The 26,968-nt window shown below is 40.2% G+C and overlaps 1 protein-coding gene across 5 annotated transcripts in view; it reads right to left on the reverse strand.

Moving 5' to 3' along the window:
- Positions 1–26,968, reverse strand: part of atxn1a (ataxin 1a) — a 128,110-nt gene that overhangs the window by 14,925 nt on the left and 86,217 nt on the right. For 2 of the 5 annotated variants that reach the window (XM_057827140.1, XM_057827141.1), the window contains exons 4-5: positions 2,279–2,365; positions 551–2,200 (exon numbers count right to left, since the gene is read on the reverse strand). In XM_057827140.1, coding sequence (XP_057683123.1) covers positions 551–2,122 — 1,572 coding nt within the window. In that variant the 5' untranslated portion in view covers positions 2,123–2,200; positions 2,279–2,365. Of the gene's footprint in view, positions 1–550; positions 2,201–2,278; positions 2,366–11,210; positions 11,448–26,968 lie in introns of those variants that run through there. The other 3 variants (XM_057827145.1, XM_057827144.1, XM_057827143.1) reach the window with 3 other exon arrangements.

Genomic DNA, 26,968 nt, shown 5'->3' on the forward strand with positions numbered 1-26,968 from the left:
AAGACAGTGGGTCGAAAAACATCGATTTGGGCATCAAATATGGATCTGGCGACTGTATAGAACGAAGCTTTTCCACATAACGCCTTTTATGCAACACATCCAGTGAGTTTACGGCATCAGAAAGCACCGGGTCTTCCATGAAATGCATTTTAAATTCCTCGATCAATTGAAACCAATGCTAATAAAGAGACAAAATGACGGACAAGTGGGCGGAACCATACAGCGAGCACGTGGTTTTGTGACGTCGGTGGGTAGGGTCTATAGCCTGCCTGTCCTGGGAGTGGATCTCTCCTAACTGTGGTTCTCCCCTAGGTTTCTCATTATTCCTAAAGGGTTTTTGGCGTTTTTCCTTGCCGACATGGAGGGTCTAAGGATGGGGGATGCCCAGGACACGAACTTCATCTAATTCATCTACTGCTTCTGACTGTGTATCATATTGACTCTGCAAAGCCCTCTGAGACAACCTTGTTGTGATATAGGGCTATACAAATAAAATTGAATTCAATTAACCTCGAGATGGATTTAAGGTTACATTTTGACACGGCCTTACCTGGGAACGGTGCTCGCCTACGGAGAATTGAACCACGGCAAAATCAGGCGAGGCCCGGCTACCGTCGATGCGCTCCACCGTGGACGAGTCGATTTTCAGCTCACTGCTGATCTCGGCGCTCTGGATGAAGTCCTCCGTTTTTAGCTCCTCCACACGCTTCAGCTCGCCATCCGCCAGCTGGATGATGGATCCCTTGACGAAATACGCTGGTAAAGACTGGGGCGCTTCTGACCCGCTCAGAGGGGGCGCCGGAACCGCGGGAAGGTGGAGCTGGGCTTGAATCACTGCGCCCGAGGTGGCCCGGTGGTAAGAGCTTCTGGGATTATCTGGAGTTTCTTCTCCTCGGTGAGTCTCGGCGGACGATGTGGGGGGGTCTGGAGTGGAAGTCCCACTGACTGGGATGATTACCGGCTGCGTACCCGTGATAAGCACGTGTTGCTGAAGGCCGGGGTGGTAGGTGATTGGCGCGTGCTGGCTGCCGCCAGTCCCTGCTATGTAACCTATCACCGGGGACTGGGGGTAAATGGCAGTAGCCCCCATTGGGAGAGATTCTACCGTAGAGTTGTGAGTGGTCTGTATAACAGTCTGTGGAGACAGAGGGTTGATAGTAGTTTTTAGATTGTCTATGCTTAAGGGTGGGGGAAACACGAAAGCGTGGTTAGAGGATGAAGGGCTTCGGGTGACTGGTTTTCCCAGGACGATGCTGCCTTTCTCCTGGCGCGTCTTCCCGGGGCTGCCACAGGACGGCACAGGACGCCTGTCCTCATGACCGTCTGGCACGAGCATGACCGATGTTCTCGGAGCGGAGGGGTCATGAGCATAGTCCATCGGGAGAACCAGCTGGAGGGCCTCGTAGGCGTCACGCAATTTGACAGCATTCTCCGGCGTGGCGCCGAAACGCCGACTCCGATCCAGTCCCCCGTTGTGAAGCTCCTTGGAGCTCGAGACTCCCTCCTCTTTTCTGGCAGTTCCTCGGTCCGTGTAGTGCGCACCTGAGGTGTGATGGTGGTGCATGGATGTGGGTGGCGGGGGCATGGTGGAGGCGTACCGGACGGACGCTCGCTGATGGTCGTATTTGGCGGTGGCCAACGAAGACGAATGCATTTCGGGGTGTGAGGACGACCTCTGACAAGAGGAGGAGGAGAGGGGCGGCGGCGGAGGGGGAGGTGGGAGAAGGTGAGGGCCAACGAAGCCGGCGTAGGGGGCGCTGTAAGGCGAGGCGATGAACTGAAGATTGGGCGGCAGTTGGGCGTAGTGCACAGTCCCTCCCAACTGGCTTTGAGAGATGGGGGACGTGTAGACGGCGGGAAGGGACGAAACGAGCCTCACCGAGTCGGACGCGGCGCTCAAGGATTTGTACTTGGGGGCGTCTGACTGAGCTGCGCTACGGGAGACGCCCACGGCGCTACCGTTCCCGCCCAACACTGGCCAGGCTACATTCTCGGGGGCCTGGAGCTCGCTGGCGGGGGGCGGTGCCATCGGGGAACGGCTTTCTGAGGGTAGCGTGCTAGGGGGAATCTCCCTCTTCTTCGGGGGCAGACATTCATTACTGCGTTCATGATTGGACTTCATCCTCAAATACTTTCCTGATCCTCAAGTCTCCGTTTTCCAGTCTTTGACTTTTCGCACTCCTTCTACTTGTTGACTAACCTTAAAGGCGAGAGGAAAGAGGGGTGAAGATACTGTCAGGTTGCCGGGGGACGACTCTAGAGTGTCACGACATCGCACCTGCTGCTGCCGCCGAGGACGACGGGGGGCCGAGTGTGTGGCGCTTCATGTGGAATCATCGCCCTGCGAGCCTCCCGCCTCACAGTCCTGAAAAAAAGACATATTGGGCATGATGCTGGTGCCGCTGTCTTTAGCAACAAACATTAAAAAAAACATTTTCAGGCATCCTTCAAAGATGAAGTCATTGTCTGCCAATGACGGCGCAAGATGTCCAAACCATTAAAACCTGGAAGGGCGGATAAACATTCGTTTTGCGGCTCTGAAACACAAATGTCCAATGAATTGGATGTCCATTGTTGTCAATGGCAGGCAATGAGTTAACTACTCCACTTCTTGCTTTCAAATATTAGCAGCAATTGCTTCAAACCAGGGGTGTCCAACTCGCAGCCCGGGGGCAAATAGGACTAGATTTCTAATCCATTTCGACAGCAGGGGAGAGCAAAGTGTCACCCGAGAGGAGACTCAGGGTCAAGTGCAGCTGAGTGGAGACTGCGGAGCATAATGGTATCAAGACATGACCTACATTAGAGAAAGAGAGAGTATTGCCTCACTGAAACGCAACACCCACGTTCACTTGAAATGCTCGGTCAGATGAATCTTGCTGACTTGGCAGCGTGGATACGTGCATGCGTACGTGCGTGAGGTTATCAGATAACCTGTAATCCAAGCCGACTGTCCTCCATGTGCTCGATTTCCCTCCCACACGTATTCACGCATACAAAGATCTCAGCCAAGTGACTCAAGTGTGTATGTGTGCGCGCAAGGGAATGAAACGATAGAAAGGGGGAAGGCAATGCAAGCCAACCATAAAGCAAAACCACACACTCACGCATGACTACACTATTGTCCTTCTAAGGTCAGAACGCTCTAGGGTGTGCGTGAGAGAGACAGCGAACGAGAGTAAGCCACCATCCTCGTGTCAAAACAAACACCTGCTTTTTTAAATCTCAGTCATAAATGGGAAAAATTGCTGGAATTGTTTTTAAAATTCCGCCCCTGAAGCTGGTTTGAATTAGCAACATGAAGTTTGGTAGATATGTTGATCACGAGTAGACCCAGAAAAAAGTCTGAGAATGCATGCCCGAAAACATACAGGAAATCAACCATTTTGGGATGCATTTCAGGGTTGTTCACACTTGGAGTTTTGGCTAATCGTGACTAAATTTGAGCAACGTCGGATGGCAGTTTATTGCAAAAATATGGGTTTCTCTTCATTGGGTATAAATTACATTATTTGCCCTAAAATGTAAATCTTAAATCCGCGGTCTCAAATTTGCAGCCCATGGGCCAAATGCAGCCTGCAGGAGAATATTTTATGGGTTCCCTACTGCCGACTATTGATTTTGGGTGAAAATTATTAAATGGTTATTAAACATTTGATTTTACCAATGAAGGCTCATAATAAAGTATTGATTGCTATAATAGGATGTTCCATGTTTGATTGCAGTAAGAGACATTTTTGGAATTGATAACAATAGACATGTTTAACTCTTGATAATACTGCCTTGTCATTCTGACCGCTTTAAACCGGCCTAGGTTCCTCAGGTGAACTTCAATACATTTAAGGACTCATATTGTTGCATTTTATTACTTACCAAATGATATTGCTTCATGAAATGATTTGATGAGATAACTTATGAAGTTATTACATATTTGCTTTTATCAATTGCTGCCCGCAATGAAGATTTGCTTTTGCTTATTGCTGCCCGCAATTAAAAAATGCTTTTGCTTATTATTATTGTTCAGAGAGAAAGAATGATTTGTCCTGCCTGGTCAAGGTCAGAAGATGCCGCTTTGCTTTGCTGAAATGGGCTCACACATATGTATATACATGCTACATGCAAACACACAAACAAAGACAAGAGGTGTCGCCAGCTTGCTTCCCCTTTTTCCCTTTTAGACACCTGTCTGTTGCTAGGGCCATCCCAAACAAAAAGCAAGGTGAAGGACAGGCTAGTTAAAACAACTGCGGAAGCTGGATAGTTTCCCCTCTTTTTCCTTGCAAGCTTTTCAACCAATTGAGTGCCTTCTCTCCTTATTTTGGGTAATATTATAAATGTCTACCTAAGGATTCGTATTTGAACTTGACATTGGGTTACTGAAAAGGAAGTGACGCAAGAACCTCCCCAAATGAATAGGATGTGACTCAAAATCAGCAGGAAGAGACCTGTAAATGCCCAGAAAAGTGCCATTGACAACGCTAGACCAGTGTTTTTCAACAACTCTGCCATGCTGTGTAAAATAATCGACTTTCGCCTAATTTATGTATAAATGTTTTTGGGAAATGAATCCGCAAATATGCAAAATCTGGTGTGTGTGTTCTATACAATGGCTGGTAATCATGCAATATTCTTCCAGATCAGTAGGTGTCAATAGGTAGCTAATTACTTTGTTTATTGATGGGGAAGAAGAGTGGCATTGGGGCTAGCGGTAGTGGCTAACGGTGACAGCGATTGTAAAGGTTTTTAAAAAGGAAAGAACTGGACAAAATTCATTCAATGGCAGTCATAAGGAAGGAATATACGGCCGGAATATGTCTACCATCTCGACAGTCCTCCTCTGACCTCGAATCACCAATCTTTGTAAATTAAGGTGACAATTACAGGTAGTCCCCGGGTTACGATGTACTCGACATATCGCGATTTTGACTTTATGACACCGGAGTCTTGTCCGCCAATTTGTCTCCAGTCGTTTTTTTTTTTTTGGGGGGGGGGGGGGGGGCGTAAACAGCACCGTATTGTATCTCACAGTATCTTATTTTTGTACTATTCTTCATTAATATGATGTGTTCTGGCCTCACTAAACGTGAAGTAAGTTCAGCTTGACAGACAGCAAATAACGCAATTGTGATTTCTAAGCTTTTTAGTTCTTGCACTTTTGACAAAAAGCTGAAACACACATATGTACACTTATGTTCAAAACGACACACCTTTTAACAATAAAACACTTGACACAAACAATTGGTGTTCAAAGGTCCATCTCGCCTGATCAATATGTAAATTTAGTAGATAAAATTGGCCTAATTTGCCAAACAAAAGTCCGCTAGTTTAAAGGCTACGAATGCTTACATATTTACAGTCCTCATTGCAAATTGCTCACACATGATTCCGCAAACTGTAGCTCTTAATTTAATTACAAATGCATACACAAAAATATATTAGCTGAAACAACTTACAGCTTAATGTAGGCCAAACCAGACCGCAGCTGTCCTTTATCCATGTCAGACGAGTCTGCTCCACAGTTTAGCCAGACCCAACGCTGCCACCAGAGGTGGGTAGAGTAGCCAATTTTTTTATTTTACTCAAGTAAGAGTAGCAATACTTCAAAATTAATATTAGTCACATAAAAGTAGTCATCCCAAAAATGTACTCAAGTACAAGTAAAAAAGCATCTAGTGAAAAGAGTACTCAAGTAATGAGTAACATTGTGATTAACTGCTTATTTTTGTTTGATTTTTATTTTTAATGGTTTGTTTTTTTATCATTATTATTTTATTAACTTGTTATAACAATAACACATTACATAACCACATGAAGACAAAGAAATACAAAAACAAATCAAAGAATTCCGGTGAGAGAGAAAAAAAAAAAGACAAAGTAAGAGTAGCAATACTTCAAAATTAATATTACTCAAATAAAAGTAGTCATCCCAAAAATGTACTCAAGTACAAGTAAAAAAAAAGCATCCAGTGAAAAGAGTACTCAAGTAATGAGTAACATTGTGAGTAACTGCTTATTTGTTTGATTTTTTTTTTTTTTTAAACAATGGTATTTATTTATTATTATTATTATTTTATTAACTTGTTTTAACAATAACACATTACATAACCACATGAAGACAAAGAAATACAAAAACAAATCAAAGAATTCCGGTGAGAGAGAGAAAAAAAAAAGACAGAAATGAAGCATTATTCGTCCAGAGAGCATGAGTGCCCTCTAGTGGAGAAAATAGTTCCTAGTTTGAATATTTACTTCATAGTTACTATTATGAAATTAAAAGGATATTATCTCCGTTTTTCTGTGGTCAATAGGTGCCAAATAAAAACTGGGAGAGAGATATAAATACGCGCTTTTGAGTCCTGTTGAGAGCAGCACTCTATGTCAAATACTTCATTTTTTATGGTGCTTTAAAGACGCCACATGATTGAACAGGCTGGCGTGATCCTAGAACGGCAAGCTTGCGTCTGATTGGTTTATTGGAGTCATGTGATTATTGTTGCGACGTCTCATTGGTGAAATTAGTCGAGCTACTCTTGGCATCGCTGGCAAAAAAAAAATCTAATATGTAAAATAAAGAGGAAAAATGTAGCATTTTTTTCTTCACAGATCTACTCAAGTAAAAGTATGGCTTAGTAAAACTACTCTTAGAAGTATTTTTCTCAAAAAGTTACTCAACTAAATGTAACTGAGTAAATGCAATGCGTTACTACCTACCTCGGGCTGCCACCAGAGGGCAATGTATCCTCCATTCAAGTAAAAGTAAAAAATACGGCTTAGTAAAACTACTCTTAGAAGTACATTTTTCTCAAAAATTTACTAAAGTAAATGTAACAAAGTACATGTAATGAGTTACTACCCACCTCTGGCTGCCACCAGAGGGCAATGTATCCTCCAACATGAAACAAAACACAATACTTCTGGACTTTATGGATAGTTATTTTGAGATTTATGGGTAGATAAAGGGTTAATTCCGACTTAAGGGAAATTCGGGTTACGGAAAACGTTCATAACCCAGGGGCTAACTGTATTATTGTTGTAGCATCGGCAAGGAAGTCGCCAGATTTTTTATCATTTATTTCAGAACTTGTGCCACACAACATGGCTATTGTCCGCCGTAGCCAACTTTTAACAACAACAGAACATGAAAAGAGAAAGCAAAAATTTCCCACTTTGTCGTCATTGACACCTTGCGTTCAAGAACAGCATATAAAACACAACCGGTTTGTTATATATATTTTTTTCTTATATTATTATTAATCCAATTTGTATTCAGAACTTATTTGTTTTGCTATGTGTAATTTCTATTTATAAAGGCTTTAACATAGGTTTACATACGACCATCTCAACTTACAAACCAGGTCCTAGAACGAATTACATTCATATGTAAAGGTACTGTACCACTGTATTGTCACACCTCCGCTTACCAACATAACACTCAGACAGTCAGTGGTGAGATACCAGACATTAAGGATGGGCAGATCGATACCAAAATATTGATATTTCGATCCAGCGCGTTAAGTTTTAGGTATCGATCCCCAAGCAAAAGTATCGATATTTGGAATAAATATATTATATTTTCTTTGTCTGTTTTTTGGGTGTATTTTTGTGCACTTTTTGTAAGACTTTTGCCTTTCGCGTTTTACACGCACGTAAGCAGTGCACGCACATAAGCAGAGCACCGGTGTCTGCTCCCGCCCCCATTTACGTTCCTATCATATGACGATCAGCATGCTTTTCCTCCGCCCCTCTCACAAGGCACCAACACAGTCACAACAAACAAACATTTGGAAGCTAGTGGTAGCATGGCTGCGGCATCGACGACGGATCATAAAAGAAGTCTGGTTTGGACATATTTTATTTTAATAAATAGCAACGAGGCTAAGTGCACAGTTTGTGCCGAAACTGTCAGATATTCTGGTTATACCAAAAGCCTCACGAAACACTTAAGAAACGTGCATCCCGAAGCACACGACGAATTAAATGAAAAACTTGCTGCTCAAGCCGAGGAGGACACGAGAAAATAGAAGAGCACGCTGCCGAAGCAAAGCAAAGTAGTATAGAAGGGGCGATTGCGAAAGGCAGGACTTATCCAGGTAATGTAGGTGCTAATAGATAATCAGAGACCATATAAGCATTAGTGGCTGATGTGCAATATGAAACGATAAATATGGCGTTTTTGTCATCTCACATAAAAAGAACTTTGCAGCACTATTGATTATGCTTTGTAATGGAAAGTTATAGCTACATCTTGTTTGTGAAAAGCAAAGTTCATACCGTATTATATAAAAAAGGTAAAATGACCATAGTGACATATTCAACAGTGAAGTATTACTGTAACCTAAATGTGAGTCTCCATTTTATTAATTTTTGATACAATGAGGACAAATCAGCCCACATCACATTCCATAGGATAGTCAAGTGAACTACTAGCAAGCAAGTTGGGTATAAAATATATATGAATTATTACTTAACATTTTAAAAACACACATCTCCCCTTACTGTATTTCTAACATTAGCTATTATTCCTAGTTTTTTTTTTTTTTTTTTTTAAATTGCAAGTGACTTGTTTATTGGATTTGTTTAATGATCTACCATTAGAGGGCGGTAACATGCTACTATTAATTCCTTCTTTAATTAGATTAAAAATATTTAACTTAGGTAGATTAAAATTTGATCAAATACAACGTGTAGCCGGGAAATGTTCTGTGCATATGAATTTAAGGGTCATGTTTAAAGAGTGAGACTGACAAATCAGATTTTGTTGTAGATGGATTGGTTTGTGAGTTTGTAGGGAAACTGCTTTGCTAGTTATTAAAAGCAGCAGTTTTTCCATTGCAATGCTTATTTGACACAAAGAGACTTTTAGTAGTTTTTGAGTGCTTGCTGTTGTTGTACATTAGATATCAGAATGGCTGAGAACTCTGCAGGGTTGTATATACATTTATATACAATATATATACAATATTTATATATATACATACATATATATATTGTATATACATATATATACAATATATATACTATATACAATATATATATATATATATATATATATATATATATATATATAGTGGGGAGAACAAGTATTTGATACACCCATTGGCAGTGTATCAAATGCTTGTTCTCCCCACTGTGTGTGTATATATATATATATATATATATATATATATATATATATATATAAAATATGAACTTCCGGTATCGATATCGGATCGGGATCGCAATATTTGGCCTTGGTATTACTTGGTATCGGATCGAATCCAAAATCACTGGTATCGCACATCACTACAGGACATCAGGTTCCAACATGTATCACATTAGTTTAACTACGGTGGTATGAAAAAGTATCTGAAACTTTTGGAATTTCTCACATTTCTGCATAAAATCACCATCATAAGTGATCTGATCTTTGTCAAGATCACACATATGAAAATACAATGTCTGGCTTAACAAAAACCATCCAAACATTTATAAGTTTTAATGAGGATAGCATGCAAACAATGACAGAATGGGAAAAAATAAGTAAGTGAACCCTCTGCCTAAGGAGACTTAAAGAGCAATTGAAACCAGTTTATACCAAACATTTTAAGTCAGGTGTGTGCCCAATCACTGAAGCTGTCCTGCCCACTATAAAACACACACCTGGTAAGAAACGTCTTGATGAGAAGCATTGTCTGATGTGCATTATGGCTCAGTCAAAAGAACTGTTTGAAGACCTGCGATCAAGGATTGTTGATTTGTATAAAGCTGGGAAAGGATACAAAACCATCTCTAAAAGTCAGGATGTTCATCAATCAACAGTCAGAGAAGTTGTCTACAAATGGTTTGGCACCATTGCTTATTTCCCAGGGAGTGGCCATCCACCAAAGATGATGCCAAGATTTCGGTGTAGAATACTCAGGGAGGTAAAAAAGAACCATAGAGTGTCTGCTAAAGACTTACAGAAATCACTGGCACAGTCCAATATCTCTGTGCACACATCAACTATATGTAAAGCTATGCCCAAGAATGGTGTTCTTGAAACCCACAAACAAAACATTGTTGCTCATTTAATGTTCACAAAAAGGCACTTGGAAGCGCCACCGAAGTTTAGTCAAAATATTTTGTTGACTGATGAAACCAAAGTTGAATTGTTTGGGAGTAACAAACAATGTCATGTGTGGAGCAAAAATGGAACATCTCACCAATATCAACACCTCATCCCCACTGTGAAGTATGGTGGAGGGAGCATCATGATTTGGGGCTGTTTGTTGCCTCAGGGCCTGGACAACTTGCAATCATTAATGGAAGAATGGATTCAAAAGGTTATCAGGACGTTTTGCAGTAAAACCTGAAAGCCGTCTGTCAGACAGTTAAAGCTAAAAAGAAGATGGATGCTGCAACAAGACATTGATCCAAAACAGAAGTAAATCAACTTCTGAATGGTTTCAGAAGAACAAAATACACGTTATGGAGCGGCCAAGTCAAAGTCCAGACTTCAACCCCATCGAGATGCTGTGGCATGACCTAAAGACAGCGATTCATGCCAGACATCCCAAGAATCTGACTGAACTACAGCAGTTTTGTAAAGAAGAATGAGCCAAGATTGGTCCTGATTGATGTGCCAGATTGATCTTCAGCTACAGGAAGCATCTGGTTGAAGTTATTGTTGCCAAAGCGGGGGCCTACAAAATATTAAATGTGACCGTTCCCTTACTTATTTTCCCCCTTCTGTCATTGTTTGCATACTATCCTCATTAAAATACGAAAACCTATAAATGTTTGGGTGGTTTTAGTTAAAGCGGACACTGTTTTTTTCATCTGTGTGATGTTGACAACGATCAGATCACATTTGATGGTGATTTTATGCAGAAATGTGACAACTTCCAAAACGTTCAGATACTTTTTCATACCACTGAATAACACATTTTCAATCACACAATATTTAGTAGCTAATGACATGCGTTGCTAAGAAATGTAAAAAAAAACACAAAAAAAACAAGTTGGATGACTTGCACTTTTTTTGTTGTGCATGTGTTGTTTTTTAGCCTCGGGCAACAGTGAGAGAAGACGATTGAGAGGCACAATTGTGCAGCAGAAAGTAGGGCAGACGTAGTACGTGCGTACTAATTACACACACTCACACATCACATGTATCCAGCAAGTACGGTACATGTCCCCGAAATGTTGGCCCCACATTACTAAGTAGAACAGGAAGCACAACTGGTACTCACCGCTAGTAGGCCCCTCTCACTCCACTCCTCTCTCTCTTTCTCTCTCTCTCACGTCTTTTCATTCTCTCCCTCACTCCAAGACTTGTTCTATCGCTTCCTCTTACGCTTCTCACCCACTCACACACAGTGACACACAAACCCGTCTTAGGGCGAGTCAGCTAAATCCTGGCAGCGACGCAGGAAGCTCCCTTGCCATGAAACGCACAGGTAATCTCTTTCCCTCGCCCTCACACACACACATGCATGCGCCCAACAAAACACACAAAAAGTGGTCGCACACGCCCACAGGGAGGGAGTCCCGCACGCTGAGTGCCCAAGCCTCTTATGCAATGGGTTGAATGAGTGCCCCCGACACACATACACACACTGGGCAAATGTCCCCACAAAGAAAAAGGTTTGAATTTAAAAAACAACAAAAAAAGGTGGGATGTTAAGGGCGGTGAAAACCATGCACGAACGCACGCCAGCTGGCCACACGCCCGGAGAATGATTTTAAGCGGAGAAAACTAATGATGGTGGTTGTTACGACGAGGAAAAAGGAGAGTGGCTGTTCAAAAATGTGTGTCTTCACAGTTGTGGTTTGGTATGGTTTATGGGTGTCAAACTCAAGGCCAGGGGGCCAGAGCATCATTTTGTGTGGCTTGCGAAAGTAAGACATGCTTCTTGCCAAGGCGGATTTTAAATAAAGTTCTCAATGAAACCTTAAAGTGCATATGACACCAAAAAGCATGTTTACAGAGTAGGGGTGTGACAAAATATCGAAATGGTGATACATCGTGATACTTTGTATCCCAAAAGGTTATCGATATGCTCCTGCCAGGAATCGATAAATCGTTTTTAAAAAGTGTCAATGTGTTTCAATGTTTAAAAAAAAAAAAAAAAAACAAGAAACAAGAAAAGGAACCAACAAGTTACTACCAAAATCTTCCACCAAAATAGTGTCTCAGGTAACTCTACGGCTGCCATTGACGGTGCTCGACACCCAATCCATTTAGACTGGGAACGTTCATTCGTTCATTCGAAATAGGGCTGCAGCTATCAATCATTTTAGTAGTCGATTAATCGATGAACTATTTAGTTCGAATAATCGAGTAATCGGATAAGGAACATAAAATTAAAATACCTAAGCTGAGCCTCACACAGTATACAGTGGGGCAAATAAGTATTTAGTCAACCACTAATTGCGCAAGTTCTCCCACTTGAAAATTTTAGAGAGGCCTGCAATTGTCAACATGGGTAAACCTCAACCATGAGAGACAGAATTTGGACAAAAAAAAAACAGAAAATCACATTGTTTGATTTTTAAAGAATTTATTTGCAAAACATGGTGGAAAATAAGTATTTGGTCAATACCAAAAGTTCATCTCAATACTTTGTTATGTACCCTTTGTTGGCAATAACGGAGGCCAAACGTTTTCTGTAACTCTTCACAAGCTTTTCACACACTGTTGCTGGTATTTTGGCCCATTCCTCCATGCAGATCTCCTCTAGAGCAGTGATGTTTTGGGGCTGTCGTTGGGCAACACGGACTTTCAACTCCATCCTCACCCTGTAGCGTCAAAATGATAACAAGAACAGGGAGCATATATCCCAGAACCACACGGGGGGACCTAGTGAATGACCTACAGAGAGCTGGGACCACAGTAACAAAGGCTACTATCAGTAACACAATGCGCTGCCAGGGACTCAAATCCTGCACTGTCAGACGTGTCCCCCTGCTGAAGAAAGTACACGTCCAGGCCCGTCTGCGGTTCGCTAGAGAGCATTGGATGATCCAGAAGAGGACTGGGAGAATGTGTTATGGTCACATGAAACCAAAATAGAACTTTTTGGTAAAAACACAGGCTCTCGTGTTTGGAGGAGAAAGAATACTGAATTGCATCCGAAGAACACCATACCCACTGTGAAGCATGGTGGTGGAAACATCATGCTTTGGGGCTATTTTTCTGTAAAGGGACCAGGACGACTGATCTGTGTAAAGGAAAGAATGAATGGGGCCATGTATCGAGAGATTTTGAGTGAAAATCTCCTTCCATCAGCAAGGGCATTGAAGATGAGACGTGGCTGGGTCTTTCAGCATGACAATGATCCCAAACACACAGCCAGGGCAACAAAGGAGTGGCTTCGTAAGAAGCATTTCAAGGTCCTGGGGTGGCCTAGCCAGTCTCCAGGTCTCAACCCCATAGAAAATCTGCGGAGGGAGTTGAAAGTCCGTGTTCCCCAACGACAGCCCCAAAACATCACTGCTCTAGAGGAGATCTGCATGGAGGAATGGGCCAAAATATCAGCAACAGTGTATGAAAAGCTTGTGAAGAGTTACAGAAAACGTTTGGCCTCCGTTATTGCCAACAAAGGCTACATAACAAAGTATTGAGATGAACTTTTGGTATTGACCAAATACTTATTTTCCACCATGATTTGCAAATAAATTCTTTTAAAATTAAACAATGTGATTTTCTGTTTTTTTTTTTCCACATTCTGTCTCTCATGGTTGATGTCTAACCATGTTGACAATTACAGGCCTCTCTAATATTTTCAAGTGGGAGAACTTGCACAATTAGTTGTTGACTAAATACTTATTTGCCCCACTGTATATAAAAAAAGAGCATCTATGTAAGTCAAAAGAACAATTGGCTAACTTACATAGCAAAAGTCCGCTAGCTTAAATGCTATAAGATGCTAACGCTTTTTTACAATGCTCTTAACAAATCGCTCAGACACATAGTCCCACAAAAAATGGCTAAATATACCTTTAAACTAAATTATGAATGCATTCAAAAAAATCATTAGCTCAAACAAACACTTAACTTAAAACAGCTGGATTCAGCCATGTGAAATGAGAAAGACTAGCGTGCCGTGTATCCACCCAAACCAATAAAAATAAATGCAAGCACTTTCAAAACAAACCATTACAACCCCACTTTAATTAAACGAATACTCAAAGCAGCAAAATTTTATTTGAATCTTTTTTTCTAATTGAATACTCGAGTTAATCGATTAATCGTTGCAGCACTAATTCGAAACCAGAGCATTCGCAGTCATTCTGTCCGATTTTCGAGGCATTTTCAGGTCACTTGCTGTTCATTTACAGGTAATTTCCTGTTGAGTTTGAGTCACTGCCTATTCATTTGGGTGATTCCCAGATCACTTCCTGTTCTGTAACTCAAAATGAACAGGAATTGGCATTGGCTGCCACTGACGGCCATAGACGTTCGATCCGTTTGAAGTGGGAGGGATGGCAGCGAATGAACGAATGTTCATTCGCTGCCATCCTCCCAGTTCAAATGGATCGGATGTCTACTATTGATAAACTCATTCCAATTCACAGCAGAAGCTTGTTTTTCTCTTTATTAGTTGTTTGTAGACTATCATAGAATGATTTCCTGACCAATGTCTCGATAATCGTTGTATCGCAATATCGAATCGTATCGTGAGGTAACAAGAGGTTCTCACACCTATTACAGTGTATCACAAAAGTGAGTACACCCCTGGCATTTCTGAAGATATTTAAGTTTATCTTTTTATGGGACAAACTGACACAATGAAAAGTAGTCTGTGTGCAGCTTATATAATAGAGTTAATTTATTTTCCTCTCAAAATAACTCAAAATATAGCCATTAATACCTAAACCCCTGGCAACAAAAGTGAGTACACCCCTTAAAGACTACATCCCTAAATGTCCAAATTGAGTACTGCTTGTCATTTTCCATCCAAAATGTCATGTGACTCGTTACAGGAGTGCTGTCAGCATTGCTGCAGAGATGGAAGAGGTGGGGGGTCAGCCTGTTCGTGCTCAGACCATACGCCGTACTCTTCTGAAGACGGTACACAAGAAAGCCCGTCCGTCTCATCAGACCATCGGACATGGTTCCAGTAATCCATGTGCTTTGCTGACATGTCTTCAGCAAACTGTTTGCGCCCTTTTCTTATTTCACACGGTGTTTTATGCTCCTGAATGAAATGGACTGCTTGGATGTGTGTGAAAGCGAAAACATCGCCAAAGAAATCTTCGTTGGGTTTTCAGTCATTTATTTCAGAACTTTTGCAACACTATACACCAACTGTCCACCGCAATTGATGCAACAACAAAACATTAAATGAAAAAGTAAAATCTATACCGCACTTTTCTCACTCTGTCACATAAGCCACGCGGTGTGTTCAGGTACAGCACGCAAAACACATCCGCCACATTAGAACCCGATTTGTTATAATATTAATAATTTCCTGTAATAATGTATTATTATTCCGATTTTTATCTATATTTTTTTGTTTGTTTTGCTATGTGTAATTGCCATTTGTAATAGTACCAGCAGTATTTATTAAGGATTTAGTGTAGGTTTGCGGGCTGTGGAACAATGTATTATTATGGGAAAAACCTGGTCAACATACGACCATTTCGACTTACTAACAAGGTCCTGAAACGGATTAACTTCATATTTAGAGGTACCACTGTCATATAAAAATGACCCTATAGCAAAAATTCTTTCTGTCAAGTCCGCATTCGCTCTTGTTGGCCACTAGATGTCAGCATGGCTTACTTGCTTCACAAAGCAAAGTGACCCACTTACAAGAGATTTGGAAAGCAAATACACAAGTTTGAGGATTCCCACCGGAGGGATACCAACATCAAAACTTCCTGTTTATGTTTGCCAGACCTATGAATCATCACAATTCTTATTGTGACTCTCTCCGTTTCTCTGTACGAGACAGGAAGTGATTAGAAATAGCCAAAGCAGACAGCTTAGATCCACTTCTTGTTTCTCGGGTTATGGTAAGTGTCTGGCTCAGTCGCTAAGGAAACGCTTCAATATATAAGAAAATGCCATTTCTGGAGACTTTGCGTGTGGGTGCTTTGCTTTCCTCCTATCCATCGGTCATTTCCTGTAGATTTTGGGGCTCCTTTTATTGAATTTGGGTCATTGTCTTGTAAGTCATTGGCTGCCATTGACGAATGAATTTCTGTCACTGGCAAGCAATGAGTTCAATTTAGGGTACCGTAATTTTCGCAGTATAAGGCGCACCTTAATATAACCCGTCACCCACCAAATCTTGCACGAAAACGTCATTTGTTCATAAATAAACCGCACTGGACTATGAGCCGCAGCTGTCCTCACTGTATTATGGGATATTTACACCAAAAGATATTAACCGGTAAAACTTTATTTGACAGCGGCATCATATGACAGTCATAAGACCAAATGAACCACCATGAAGTTTTGGACCAATTGGTTGCAAAGCTTCATTGCTTCAAGAAGATTCATTTCACAGTCAACCTCTGCTGCCACTTGCTGTCATCGCTGTTGTTGTCCAACATGCCTCTTAGCATGCATTGCAGCGTAACAGATGTAAATAACAATCAAAATTCATATTATGATTGGGGCTGTCAAACGACTGAAATTTTTAATCGAGTTAATCACAGCTTAAAAATTAATTAATCGCAATTGATCGCAATTCACACCATCTCTAAAATATGCCATATTTTCAGTAAATTATTGTTGGAATGGAAAGATAAGACACAAGACGGACATAAACATTCAACATACTGTACATAAGTACTGTATTTGTTTATTATAACAATAAATCCACAAGAGGGCATTAACATTATTACCATTCTTTCTGATAAAGGGATCCACAGATAGAAAGAATTGTAGTTCTTAAAAGATAAATTTGAGTACAAGTTATAGTAATTTTACATTACGAAAAAGAACATCTCCTGCTCTGCCCAAAAGCATGATGGGAAGTTGGGAAACCATGACTGTCAGTGGTGGCTGCAAATGGTATACAGTATGTTCTGCGTTGTATTCAATTAGGTGTGTTAAGAAAAAGCTCATCTCCTGCGCCGCTCAAATGCATGATGGGAGGTTGAACAATTAGGTGTGTTAAGAAAAAGATCATCTCCTGCGCTGCTCAAATGCATGATGGGAGGTTGGGCAACCATGACTGTTAGTAGCGGCTGCCAAATATTAAGCCAATAAAAGGCGAGGTCCAATGAACTCCTGTATTCATTCGCATTTCTCTGCCTTTTCGCTCTCAGTAAAACAACATCACTGTAAACTGTTTTTGGCAATGCATGAATTGGTCATTCTGTTCATGCGTTAATTGCGTCAAATAGTTTAACGTGATTGATTAAAAAAATTTAATTACCGCCCGTTAACGTGATAAATTTGACAGCCCTAATTCGGATCTAATTATTTCTTCAGTTACTGCTCCAGTTGTTTCATTATTTGCTAGTTATGGTATTTGGTAACACTTGACAGACAATCATAATTATGACATGACACTGTCAGGAGCATTAATGAATGCTTATAACAGGAAAAAAAACGACTTTAAAAAAAAAAAAAAATTACATCACAATGAAAAAAATGGTGTTTGTAAAAAAATCACTGATCTCTGCCTCATAACTATCGCTTAATTGTATTTTTTTTTTGCTGTCACATTTTCTACGATATGTTAGATGATAAATAATCGATCCAAACAAAGAAAAATTGAAAAAAAAAAAAAAACGTTTAAAAGGGTAAATATATGAAAAAGAAAATCTTGACCCAGACCCGACGTCATGGGCGGGCATTAGGGGGTCGGGCCCACCTGAGAGACTGCTGTGCCCGCCCTAGCTCGATTAGACTGTACTGTGTAATTTTAAAAAATTTTTTAATCTTCCACAAAAACACACACACACACACGGAGAGGACGAACCCTCTAGTCATCCTATCTTGATCTGTCATCATTCAATTCAACCAATCTGAGCAGTGAATGAAGGCAATTTCTAGCCAATCAGACATACCTGTCAAGTTGTACGGTTTTGGTGTAATTTGTACAAGGGAGCACTGATTTTTAAATGTGTACGCTGTACGTTCAAAGTCTGTACGTTTTTCGTGCATTACGGTTTTTTTCGTTCCGTTCGGATATTGTCACAGTTTCGGCAACGAGACAATGTGCGTTACGATGCGTTACTACGTTGGTTGAATGATGCGAGAAAAGTCAGAGACACTGAGAGCGAAGTGTTTGTTGTGACGCTGCGATGCTAGGCGGCTCCAATATTTCCTGACTGTAGCTGACAGCCTACAATCTAAGCCTAGATATCTCATGCATATAGAACTACATGCGAAATGACAGACTCGGTGGCGTGAGTAAACAGCCGCCCTTTTAGAGCAGTACACTTCTCAGAAAGGCTCTGTTGTAGTGAACCTTCCTAGCGAACCTAAATAACTTTTTATCTAAAATACTCCTAAATCGGCAAAATCTTGACTTGTATCTATCTTTAAATGATAAAACAGTTTTAAAACTTTAACGTCGAAATGAAATAATAAATAAATGACTTCCAAACATAGCAAAGGTTACTATGTTTTTTGTTTTTTTGAAAAAAAATGGGGGAAAAAAACCATGAAAGGTAACTCCAGTTACTTTGCCAAGTAACTAATTACTCTTACATTCAGGTAACCGAGTTACTAACTCAATTACTATTTGGGAGAAGTAAATTATAACTAATTAATTACTTTTTAAAAGTAAGATTAGCAACACTGGTCATAAAGATAAAGTCTGCAGAATGAAAGGTGACGAAAGCAGAGATTTTATTCTGCCAATTTGTTGCCGAACACAATTTGCCCGCAACTACAGTATTGCTGATCACTTCTCAGAATTAGCAAAAGAAATGTTCCCTGACTCAAAGACTGCATCGGTGAGTTAATTTTATCAATTGAACTTTTTTAATTTATAATTGGACACAGTAACGAACTACCTTCAAGTCAAACTGAATTGCGTGCTGAAGTGCAGCCATCAAGACATGATAGAAATTGCCAAAAGTGCTACATACAGTTATAACAAAAGTCACTTTTCATTTTAGTAATCATGATGTAGCTGTAGATATTGATTGTTCTTCGATTGCTCCAGGTTATATGTTACAATATTACCAATAAATTCATATTGTTTTAAAAATTGAGTTTTATTTTTGTTTCATATTGCACACTATATACAACATTGCTCTTTCATGTCCTCACCTCCAGATAGGGTTTTGCTGTTTAATTGTTTTTTTTTTCTAAATGCCCTGCTGTCATAAATTTTTCTTCCCCCAGAAAATTGAGATTTTAAGCTTTGCAATGATGTATCACACATGCATATCGGACAATTTTGAAAGTTCACCTGAGTGTTTTCCCCATATATTTTTTTTAATATTGAAATTAGGGCTGTCAAAATTATCGCGTTAACGGGCAGTATTTTTTTTTTTTTTTTTTTATTAATCGCGTTAAAATATTTGATGCAATTAACACACATGCCCCGCTCAAACAGATTAAAATGACAGCACAGGTTCATGTGCACTTGTTACTTGTGTTTTTTGGAGTTTTGTCGCCCTCTGCTGGCGCTTGGGGGCGACTGATTTTATGACCATGAGAATACTAATTATTGACATCAACAATAGCGACCTACTAGTTTATTTTTGGATAGAAAATGTTAAAAATTTTATTAAAACGAAAGCATTAAGAGGGGTTTTAATATAAAATTTCTATAACCTGTACTAACATTTATCTTTTAAGAACTACAAGTCTTTCAATCCATGGATCGCTTTAACAGAATGTTAATGTTAATGCCATCTTGTGGATTCATTGTTATAATAAACAAATACAATACTTATGTACATTATGTTGAATGTTTATGTCCGTCTTGTGTCTTATCTTTCCATTCCAACAATAAATTACAGAAAAATATGGCATATTTTAGAGATGGTTTGAATTGCTATTAATTACGATTAATTAATTTTTAGCTGTGATTAACTCGACTAAAAATTTTAATCGTTTGACAGCCCTAATTGAAATATAATATCGCAATATATCACAACCCCCCCCCAAAAAATCGCAACAATAGTATTTTGTAATATCGTTCAGGCCTAACAGGAAGTGACTGAGAATCAACAGGAAATGTCACAAAATGAACTCATTGCCTGGCATTGGCTGCCACTGATGGCCATAGACGTCCTATCCTTTTGAAGTGGGAGGGGTGGCCGCGAATAGATTGGGCGTCTACTAGTGATAAACTCATTCCAATTCACAGCCCGAGGATGAAAACAGTTTGTTTTTCTGTTTATGAATTCTACCGTAGATTGATTTTCTGACCCATGTATCGGTAATTGTTGTATCGCCATATCGTGAGATCATGACCCAGAGGTTCCCAACTTTAGCTCGTACAATAACTATAGGGCTGTTATAGAGTTGCATTAGAAGTTGCAGCAAAAAGTAGTTTCATTATGTAACGTAACAAATGTCAGGGCGTTAGTTCGAGGAGAGACACGAGTACTCCATCTGTACAAAAAGACGTCGCCAATGTTACTGTGTTGGACTTCTGCCCGCGCGTGATGGCTGCTTTTCTTCATATGTGTATTTGTGTGTGTACTCTGAGGGATTATACAGCAATAGAGGAGCTTAGCGGTGATTTGCCCATCCCTTCCACTCCCTCCCAAATCCTCCCACGCACTCATTTGTGTGTCTATTTGTGAATGAGCCGTGCGCAAGTAGACCGGCGCTAGAAAAAAAACGCCAAAGCGGCAGCAATTAAAAGCAAAAGTGCCAGTTGTTTTGCGGCCCTCGGTTCAGCGAGTGCAGGCCGATGGCGGGATTATGTCATGTTTACACGCCGGGCTGCGTAATAGGCACTAGCTGTACGCCGCCAGTATGATTGCTCGTAATAGCGCTCTGCTCCATTGGATCGACAATACGCACGGGGACCATAATCGTTGTAGGAATATGGAAAATAGTGTACACTATTCGAAAATTCTGGAGAAATGGCATTTGTAGGCCTGTCACGACAACATTTTTTAAAACAATTTATTTGTATTTTACTGCTGCAAATAAGTATTTGAACACCTGTCCCCTAAAGACCTCTTAGTCGCCTTTAACTCATTTGCTCCCAAAAACGTATAAACAAGTTCTATTTTTAATTGTTTCAGTGTCCCAAAGACGTCTTTTACGTTTTTTTTTTGTTTTATTTTACAAGAGACATCTCTGGGTTCTGATTCAATTTAGCTCCAAAGCACAAAGCTGAAAATCCATTTTAAAGGAGGGCAGTAGCGCATTTGGTAAGACCCGCAACCCGATTCAACGGCAATGAACGGCCGGGCCGCTCTGCCGGGGCGCCGGCGGAAGACGACCGAATGGAGAACAACCTAGAGGAAGAACAACCTAGAGGACGCCCCGGATTCCAGGCGCTGGACGACCGAGCAGAACGACCAGGACCACCAGTGCAGCGGACGATGCCGTTGAGTCCGTGCTGTTCGCCGAGCAGACGCCGCAGAGACTCAAAAAAAAAATCCATCTTTATGAGACAGGCGGCGATGAGGGAAAAGTTTCTCGGCTCGGCCAAAACAGCTTCATCTCTCAGTTAGTTATGTATAAACAAATTGTTACTTTGCTATCAAAAGCTCTATTTGTCTTGTTGATTATGTTATTTTGTAAAAGCAAAACATTATTCAGATGTTTGGGATGTAACTAAAGCAAAAAATAGCTGTGTTAAAGTCAAAGTTATGGTTGAAATGTATGCTTTCACAAAAGTTCCATTTCTGTTTTTTCATCAGAAATTTGAAAATTGCTCAAACTAAGCTATTTTCTAATGCAGATTTCTAAAGAATGGAAAAAGATATGAACTTCCTTTTTTCCTGCTGAAAGAAGAGAGTCTAATCTTTCATGTTTAGATAGCAATACAACAGAATTGTCTGTGAGCCTTGTAAAATCAGTCAAAATCCAGTAAAACGGCCGGGAGCGAAGGGGGTTGCACCGGTGAAAATGGCTGGGAGTGAATGAGTTAAAAAGTCCAATAAGTAAGTGGAGGAGAAGCGGACTTTTTTGACCTGTTTGAGGCGGTGTAGCTGCACCTGTCCACCCCATACAATCAGCAAGACTCCAATTCCTAACATGGTCAAGACCAAAGAGCTGTCCAGAGACACCAGAGACAGAATCGACCTCTACAAGGCTGGACAGGGTTACAGGGCAATTGCTAAGCAGCTTGGTGATATAAGAACCATCGTTGGAGCAATTATTAGAAAATGGAAGACGCTAAACAGGACTGTCAATCTCCCTCGGACTGGGGCTCCATGCAAGATCTATCTTGTAGGGTCTCTATGATCCTAAGAATGGTGAGCAATCAGCCAAGTACTACACAGGAGGAGTTGGTCAATGACCTAAGAGGAGATGGGACTACCATTTCCATGGTTACTTTTGGTAATAAACTAAGACGCCGTGGTTTAAAATCATGCATGGCACAGAAGTTTCCCCTGCTTGAACCAGCACATGTCCAGGCCCCTTTTAAGTTTGGCAATGACCATTTGGATGATTCAGAGGAGTCATGTCATGGGAGGAGTTATGTGGTCCTATAAGAGGAGTTCCAAAAAATCGATTATTACATGCATCGCGATTCGACACGTGACGATTCGATTACGATTCATGAAGGCTCAAAAACGATGATTTTCCCTCATAACTTGGCAGCCGCTCGTAGCAGAACAAAATTCAAGACACGTCTGCCGCCCGGACACCTTTAACGGACGCACGCACGTTACAATGAATGCTGCCTGTAACTGAGTGAGAGATTTGCTCTTTTTCAAAAGACTGGAAAATACATTTGTGTATGAGACAGGCAGGTACAGAAGCCCGATCCGGCGCGATTCTGTGCGCAAGTTATTTTTAGGAGCGAGAGGGGAAGAGAGATAGTTCATGCTCCTCGTCTTTCAGATGTCCAGCTGTAGTTTCAAGTCATGACAATTGAAAAATGTTCTGAGTGTGTTGCTAAGACCCGTGTGTGTCTACAAGACGTGAGTAAACGAACCCTCTTGTACTGTTTAGGCTTTATTGTTGTTGTTTTTGAGGTGTTAATAGTTAGCGCCGAGCGTTAAGCTAATTAGCTAATTCGCTAACGTGTATTTCATATGCAGAACGTGTAAAACCATGATTAAGTACAGTGTAACACTACAAACATGCTAAATAGTACAGAAATCGGTGAAAACAAAGTATATTGGTTAAAAAGCTTATTTCTAAAGACACTTTGTATCCAGAAAATGTTGAATTCATTCCACCTGTGTAACTTTTTTTGTATCTTTGAATGAAAGAAGTACTCCCTTTAAAATGGTTGATGTTTTTGCACTTTCTTGTAAAAATAAATAAATAAAAAAGCAGCTTCAGGGCAGGTTTTTGTTGTATAGGCATGTTTCCATCGTTCCGTTCAGTTTTATTGCTTTAAAATGAGGTTAGAGCATTGTGCATGGCAGTTTAGGTGCAACAGAACCAAGAGATGCCTCTTGTCAAAAAAAAAAAAGAAAAAAACGTAAAAGACGTATACATACGTTTTTGGGACACTGAAACAATTAAAAATAGAACGTATTCATACGTTTTTGGGAGCAAATGAGTTAAATAAAAAAATTAGGGCTGTCAAAATTATCGCGTTAACGGGTGGTAATTAATTTTTTAAAATTAATCACGTTAAAATATTTGATGCAATTAACGCACAAATGCCCCTCTCAAACAGATTAAAATGACAGGACAGTGAAATGTGTACTTGTTGTGTTTTACGGAGTTTTGTCGCCCTCTGCTGGCGCTTGGGTGCGACTGATTTTATAGGCTTCGGCACCCATGAGCATTGTGTAAGTAATTATTGACATCAACAATGACGGGCTACTAGTTTATTTTTTGATTGAAAAATTTATTAAAACGAAAACATTAAGAGGGGTTTTAATATAAAATTTCTATAACTTGTACTAACATGTACCTTTTAAGAACTACAAGTCTTTCTATCCATGGATCGCTTTAACAGAATGTTAATAATGGTAATGCCATCTTGTTGATTTATTGTTATAATAAACAAATACAGTACTTATGTACCGTATGTTGAATGTATATATCCATCTTGTGTCTTATCTTTCCATTCCAACAATAATTTACAGAAAAATATGGCATATTTTATAGATGGTTTGAATTGCGATTAATTGCGGTTAATTACGATTAATTAATTTTTAAGCTGTAATTAACTCAGTGCTTCTCAATTATTTTCTGTTATGCCCCCCCAAGGAAGACGTAAATGTTTCGCGCCCCCCCAAACTCTGCTGCCACTGTAAATAGTATCATTTGTCTATAAAATTACTATTATAAACACACCATCTGCCTAACATTGTATCCTTTTTTTTCTAATAAAGAAAAAAAAGTAACATAGATCAACTTATAATAAAGTTATACTTTATTAACATTGTTTTGTTTGTAACAGAAGACTTGACGCGCATCAGTTTGCCTGAATTTAAAAATAAGTCACATCCAAAATGTAAAAACACACTCAACATACATTTTTGACCATTTGATACAGAAAAATAAAATGTAGTAAAATCAGTAAATAATAACAAATTCAAATTCATGAGAAAACGTTCACTCATGAGGACAATATGCCAAAAAAATTGACCGAAAAAACAAAACTAAATAAAAGGGGAAAAAAGTGTCCTTGGACAGAAGGACAGTTTTTATTTTTGCTGCTCACACCTCCTTTGCAATGAGCATGCTAAAAATGCTAACTGGTTTACTGATATAACACTGACAAAGCAGGACGATTGTTGGCAATATTCGGCACGTTTTCTCTGAAAAACAATCAAGCGGCTTATCAATGAGATTGGGGTCAAATGTCTTTAAGTGGCGTCTTAATTGATTTGGCTTCTGGCTGTGCGCCATAAATATTTTTAGACACAGTAAACAGTGGTCTTTCCTCATCACGCACTGTATTAAAAGTCAAAGCTAAAAGGCAAACGGCACGAAAAAAGCGCATTCTCGGCGGTAGGTGAGGGCGGTCGTCGTGACGATCCCAAGCCGAAAATGGCACTTCTCGGACGGCAACGTGAGAACCGGACAAGACACTGCGTCGTCACAAGTCGCTGCGTGAGTGAGTCCAGTCGGAAAACGGCTTTCGAAAAACAGCGGCGGCGCACTGCTCTTCATATCTGTTTACTGTGTGCCGAGTGCTCTTCCTTAGTCCAAAAATACTGCGCGCACTCTGAAAATAAGAGGGCCACTGCCACCCACTGAGTGGATGTGTATGTACACTTTATTCCAGTACGGCAAAGAAAAAAAAAAAGAAAAAAAAAGCATGTTCCCTGAGGTCACATGCGCCCCCTCTGGCATCGCTCTGCGCCCCCCCAGGGGGGCGCGCCCTACTATTTGAGAAGTACTGAATTAACTCGATTAAAAATTTTAATTGTTTGACACCCCTAAAAAAAATACATGCGATCGCTGGCTGAAAAGGGAGGAAAAACACAATGGGTCTGTGACAGTAGGTCGACGGGGATCAATAAAATACTAACCTAAGCGGTAGGCAGTGAGCCGATAAGACAACAAAACAAAGTCAGCAGGATTCTTCTTCCACCCTTCTCTTGGATCGCCTGGGCTTAAATACAGTCTTGATGAGCTTGAATTGGCTGCAATTATACGACGTCAGCAACGCTCCCTCTGGAACAAAACTTGATTTGACCAACATTGGTACAGCCGATGCCGACCGAAAATGACGTAATGTACGGGCTATAAAATCGCGCCATCAGCCCTCCTTGTAGAGAGCTCCAGTGGGCAACACGAGACAAGTGTGTGAAAGTATCCAACCCGTGTCATTCCCGGGACATCTCTACATGCGTGAAACCAATGAAATTGGTTGAAAATGGAAATTTCCCTGGATATGTGTAGAAAATGGGCTATATATGGCTCAAAACCAACAGTAAGTGACACCTAATCAACAGTAAGTAGCCAGGAACTCCCGAAAAGTTAACAGGAACTGTTTTAAATCTACCCGGAAGTATCTTAAAATGACATGGAAGTAACATAAAAAGAACTCATTGTCTGCCATTGACAACGATAGACATCCAATTCTCTTATACGGGAAGGACTGGCTTCATATTACCGTATTGGCCCAAATATAAGACGGCCCTGATAATAAGACGACCCCCTCTTTTTCAAGACTCAAGTTTGAAAAAACGACTTTTTGAACACCAAATTAATTTTTATACAGAAAATAATTACAGTACATCTGAAACAAATGATTATAACAATATATTTAAGAGAAAAAGCATGTTATTTTGCCTCATTCAAATCTTAATATCTGAACATTTAAATGTGTAAACTAAAGTGCAATCACATTCGAAAATGAATGGCTTCTGGTTTTTGAAATGTAAAGAAACCAATCTATTGTGATCAAAATTGCAATAACTGCATCAACCTTTATAGTGAAGTCTAACAGTAACTGTCGTCTTGAAACAAATCTGAATAAGGAAAAACATTGCAATAAAATAATGCAAACTGGAACTAAACCAAAACTAAAAAGAGTAGCTGAGATCTGTCATGACAGAACATCGCTTCAATGATATCTGGCGCCATCTAGCATCGTGAATGGGTATAATGTCTAGACCGCGAATATAAGACGACCCCCTCTTTTTCAGTGTTATTTCAATGCAAAAAACACCTTCTTATATTCGGGCCAATACGGTATCATATGTTCATATTCCACTGCCTTGTGAGTTAACTTATTTGGCCAAAAGTAAACTAAACCATATGAGATCTGCCATTAATAAGTGTGAACCAAATGAGTTGGCCAAGAGAACAGATTTTTGGAGAAACCATTAGGTATTGTTTGTCTTGTTATTGCCGCAACTCTTAGCAATAAGGGCCAAGTCGAAAAAAACAAAATTTGTCCAAAAGGCAGGAAGTCAGATGACATACAAGTGTGACGGTCCGAGCATCCAATTTCCCAGTCGCGACATCACAAAG

The sequence above is a fragment of the Corythoichthys intestinalis genome, chromosome 22, assembly GCF_030265065.1.
Source record: "Corythoichthys intestinalis isolate RoL2023-P3 chromosome 22, ASM3026506v1, whole genome shotgun sequence".
Lineage (NCBI taxonomy): Eukaryota > Metazoa > Chordata > Actinopteri > Syngnathiformes > Syngnathidae > Corythoichthys > Corythoichthys intestinalis.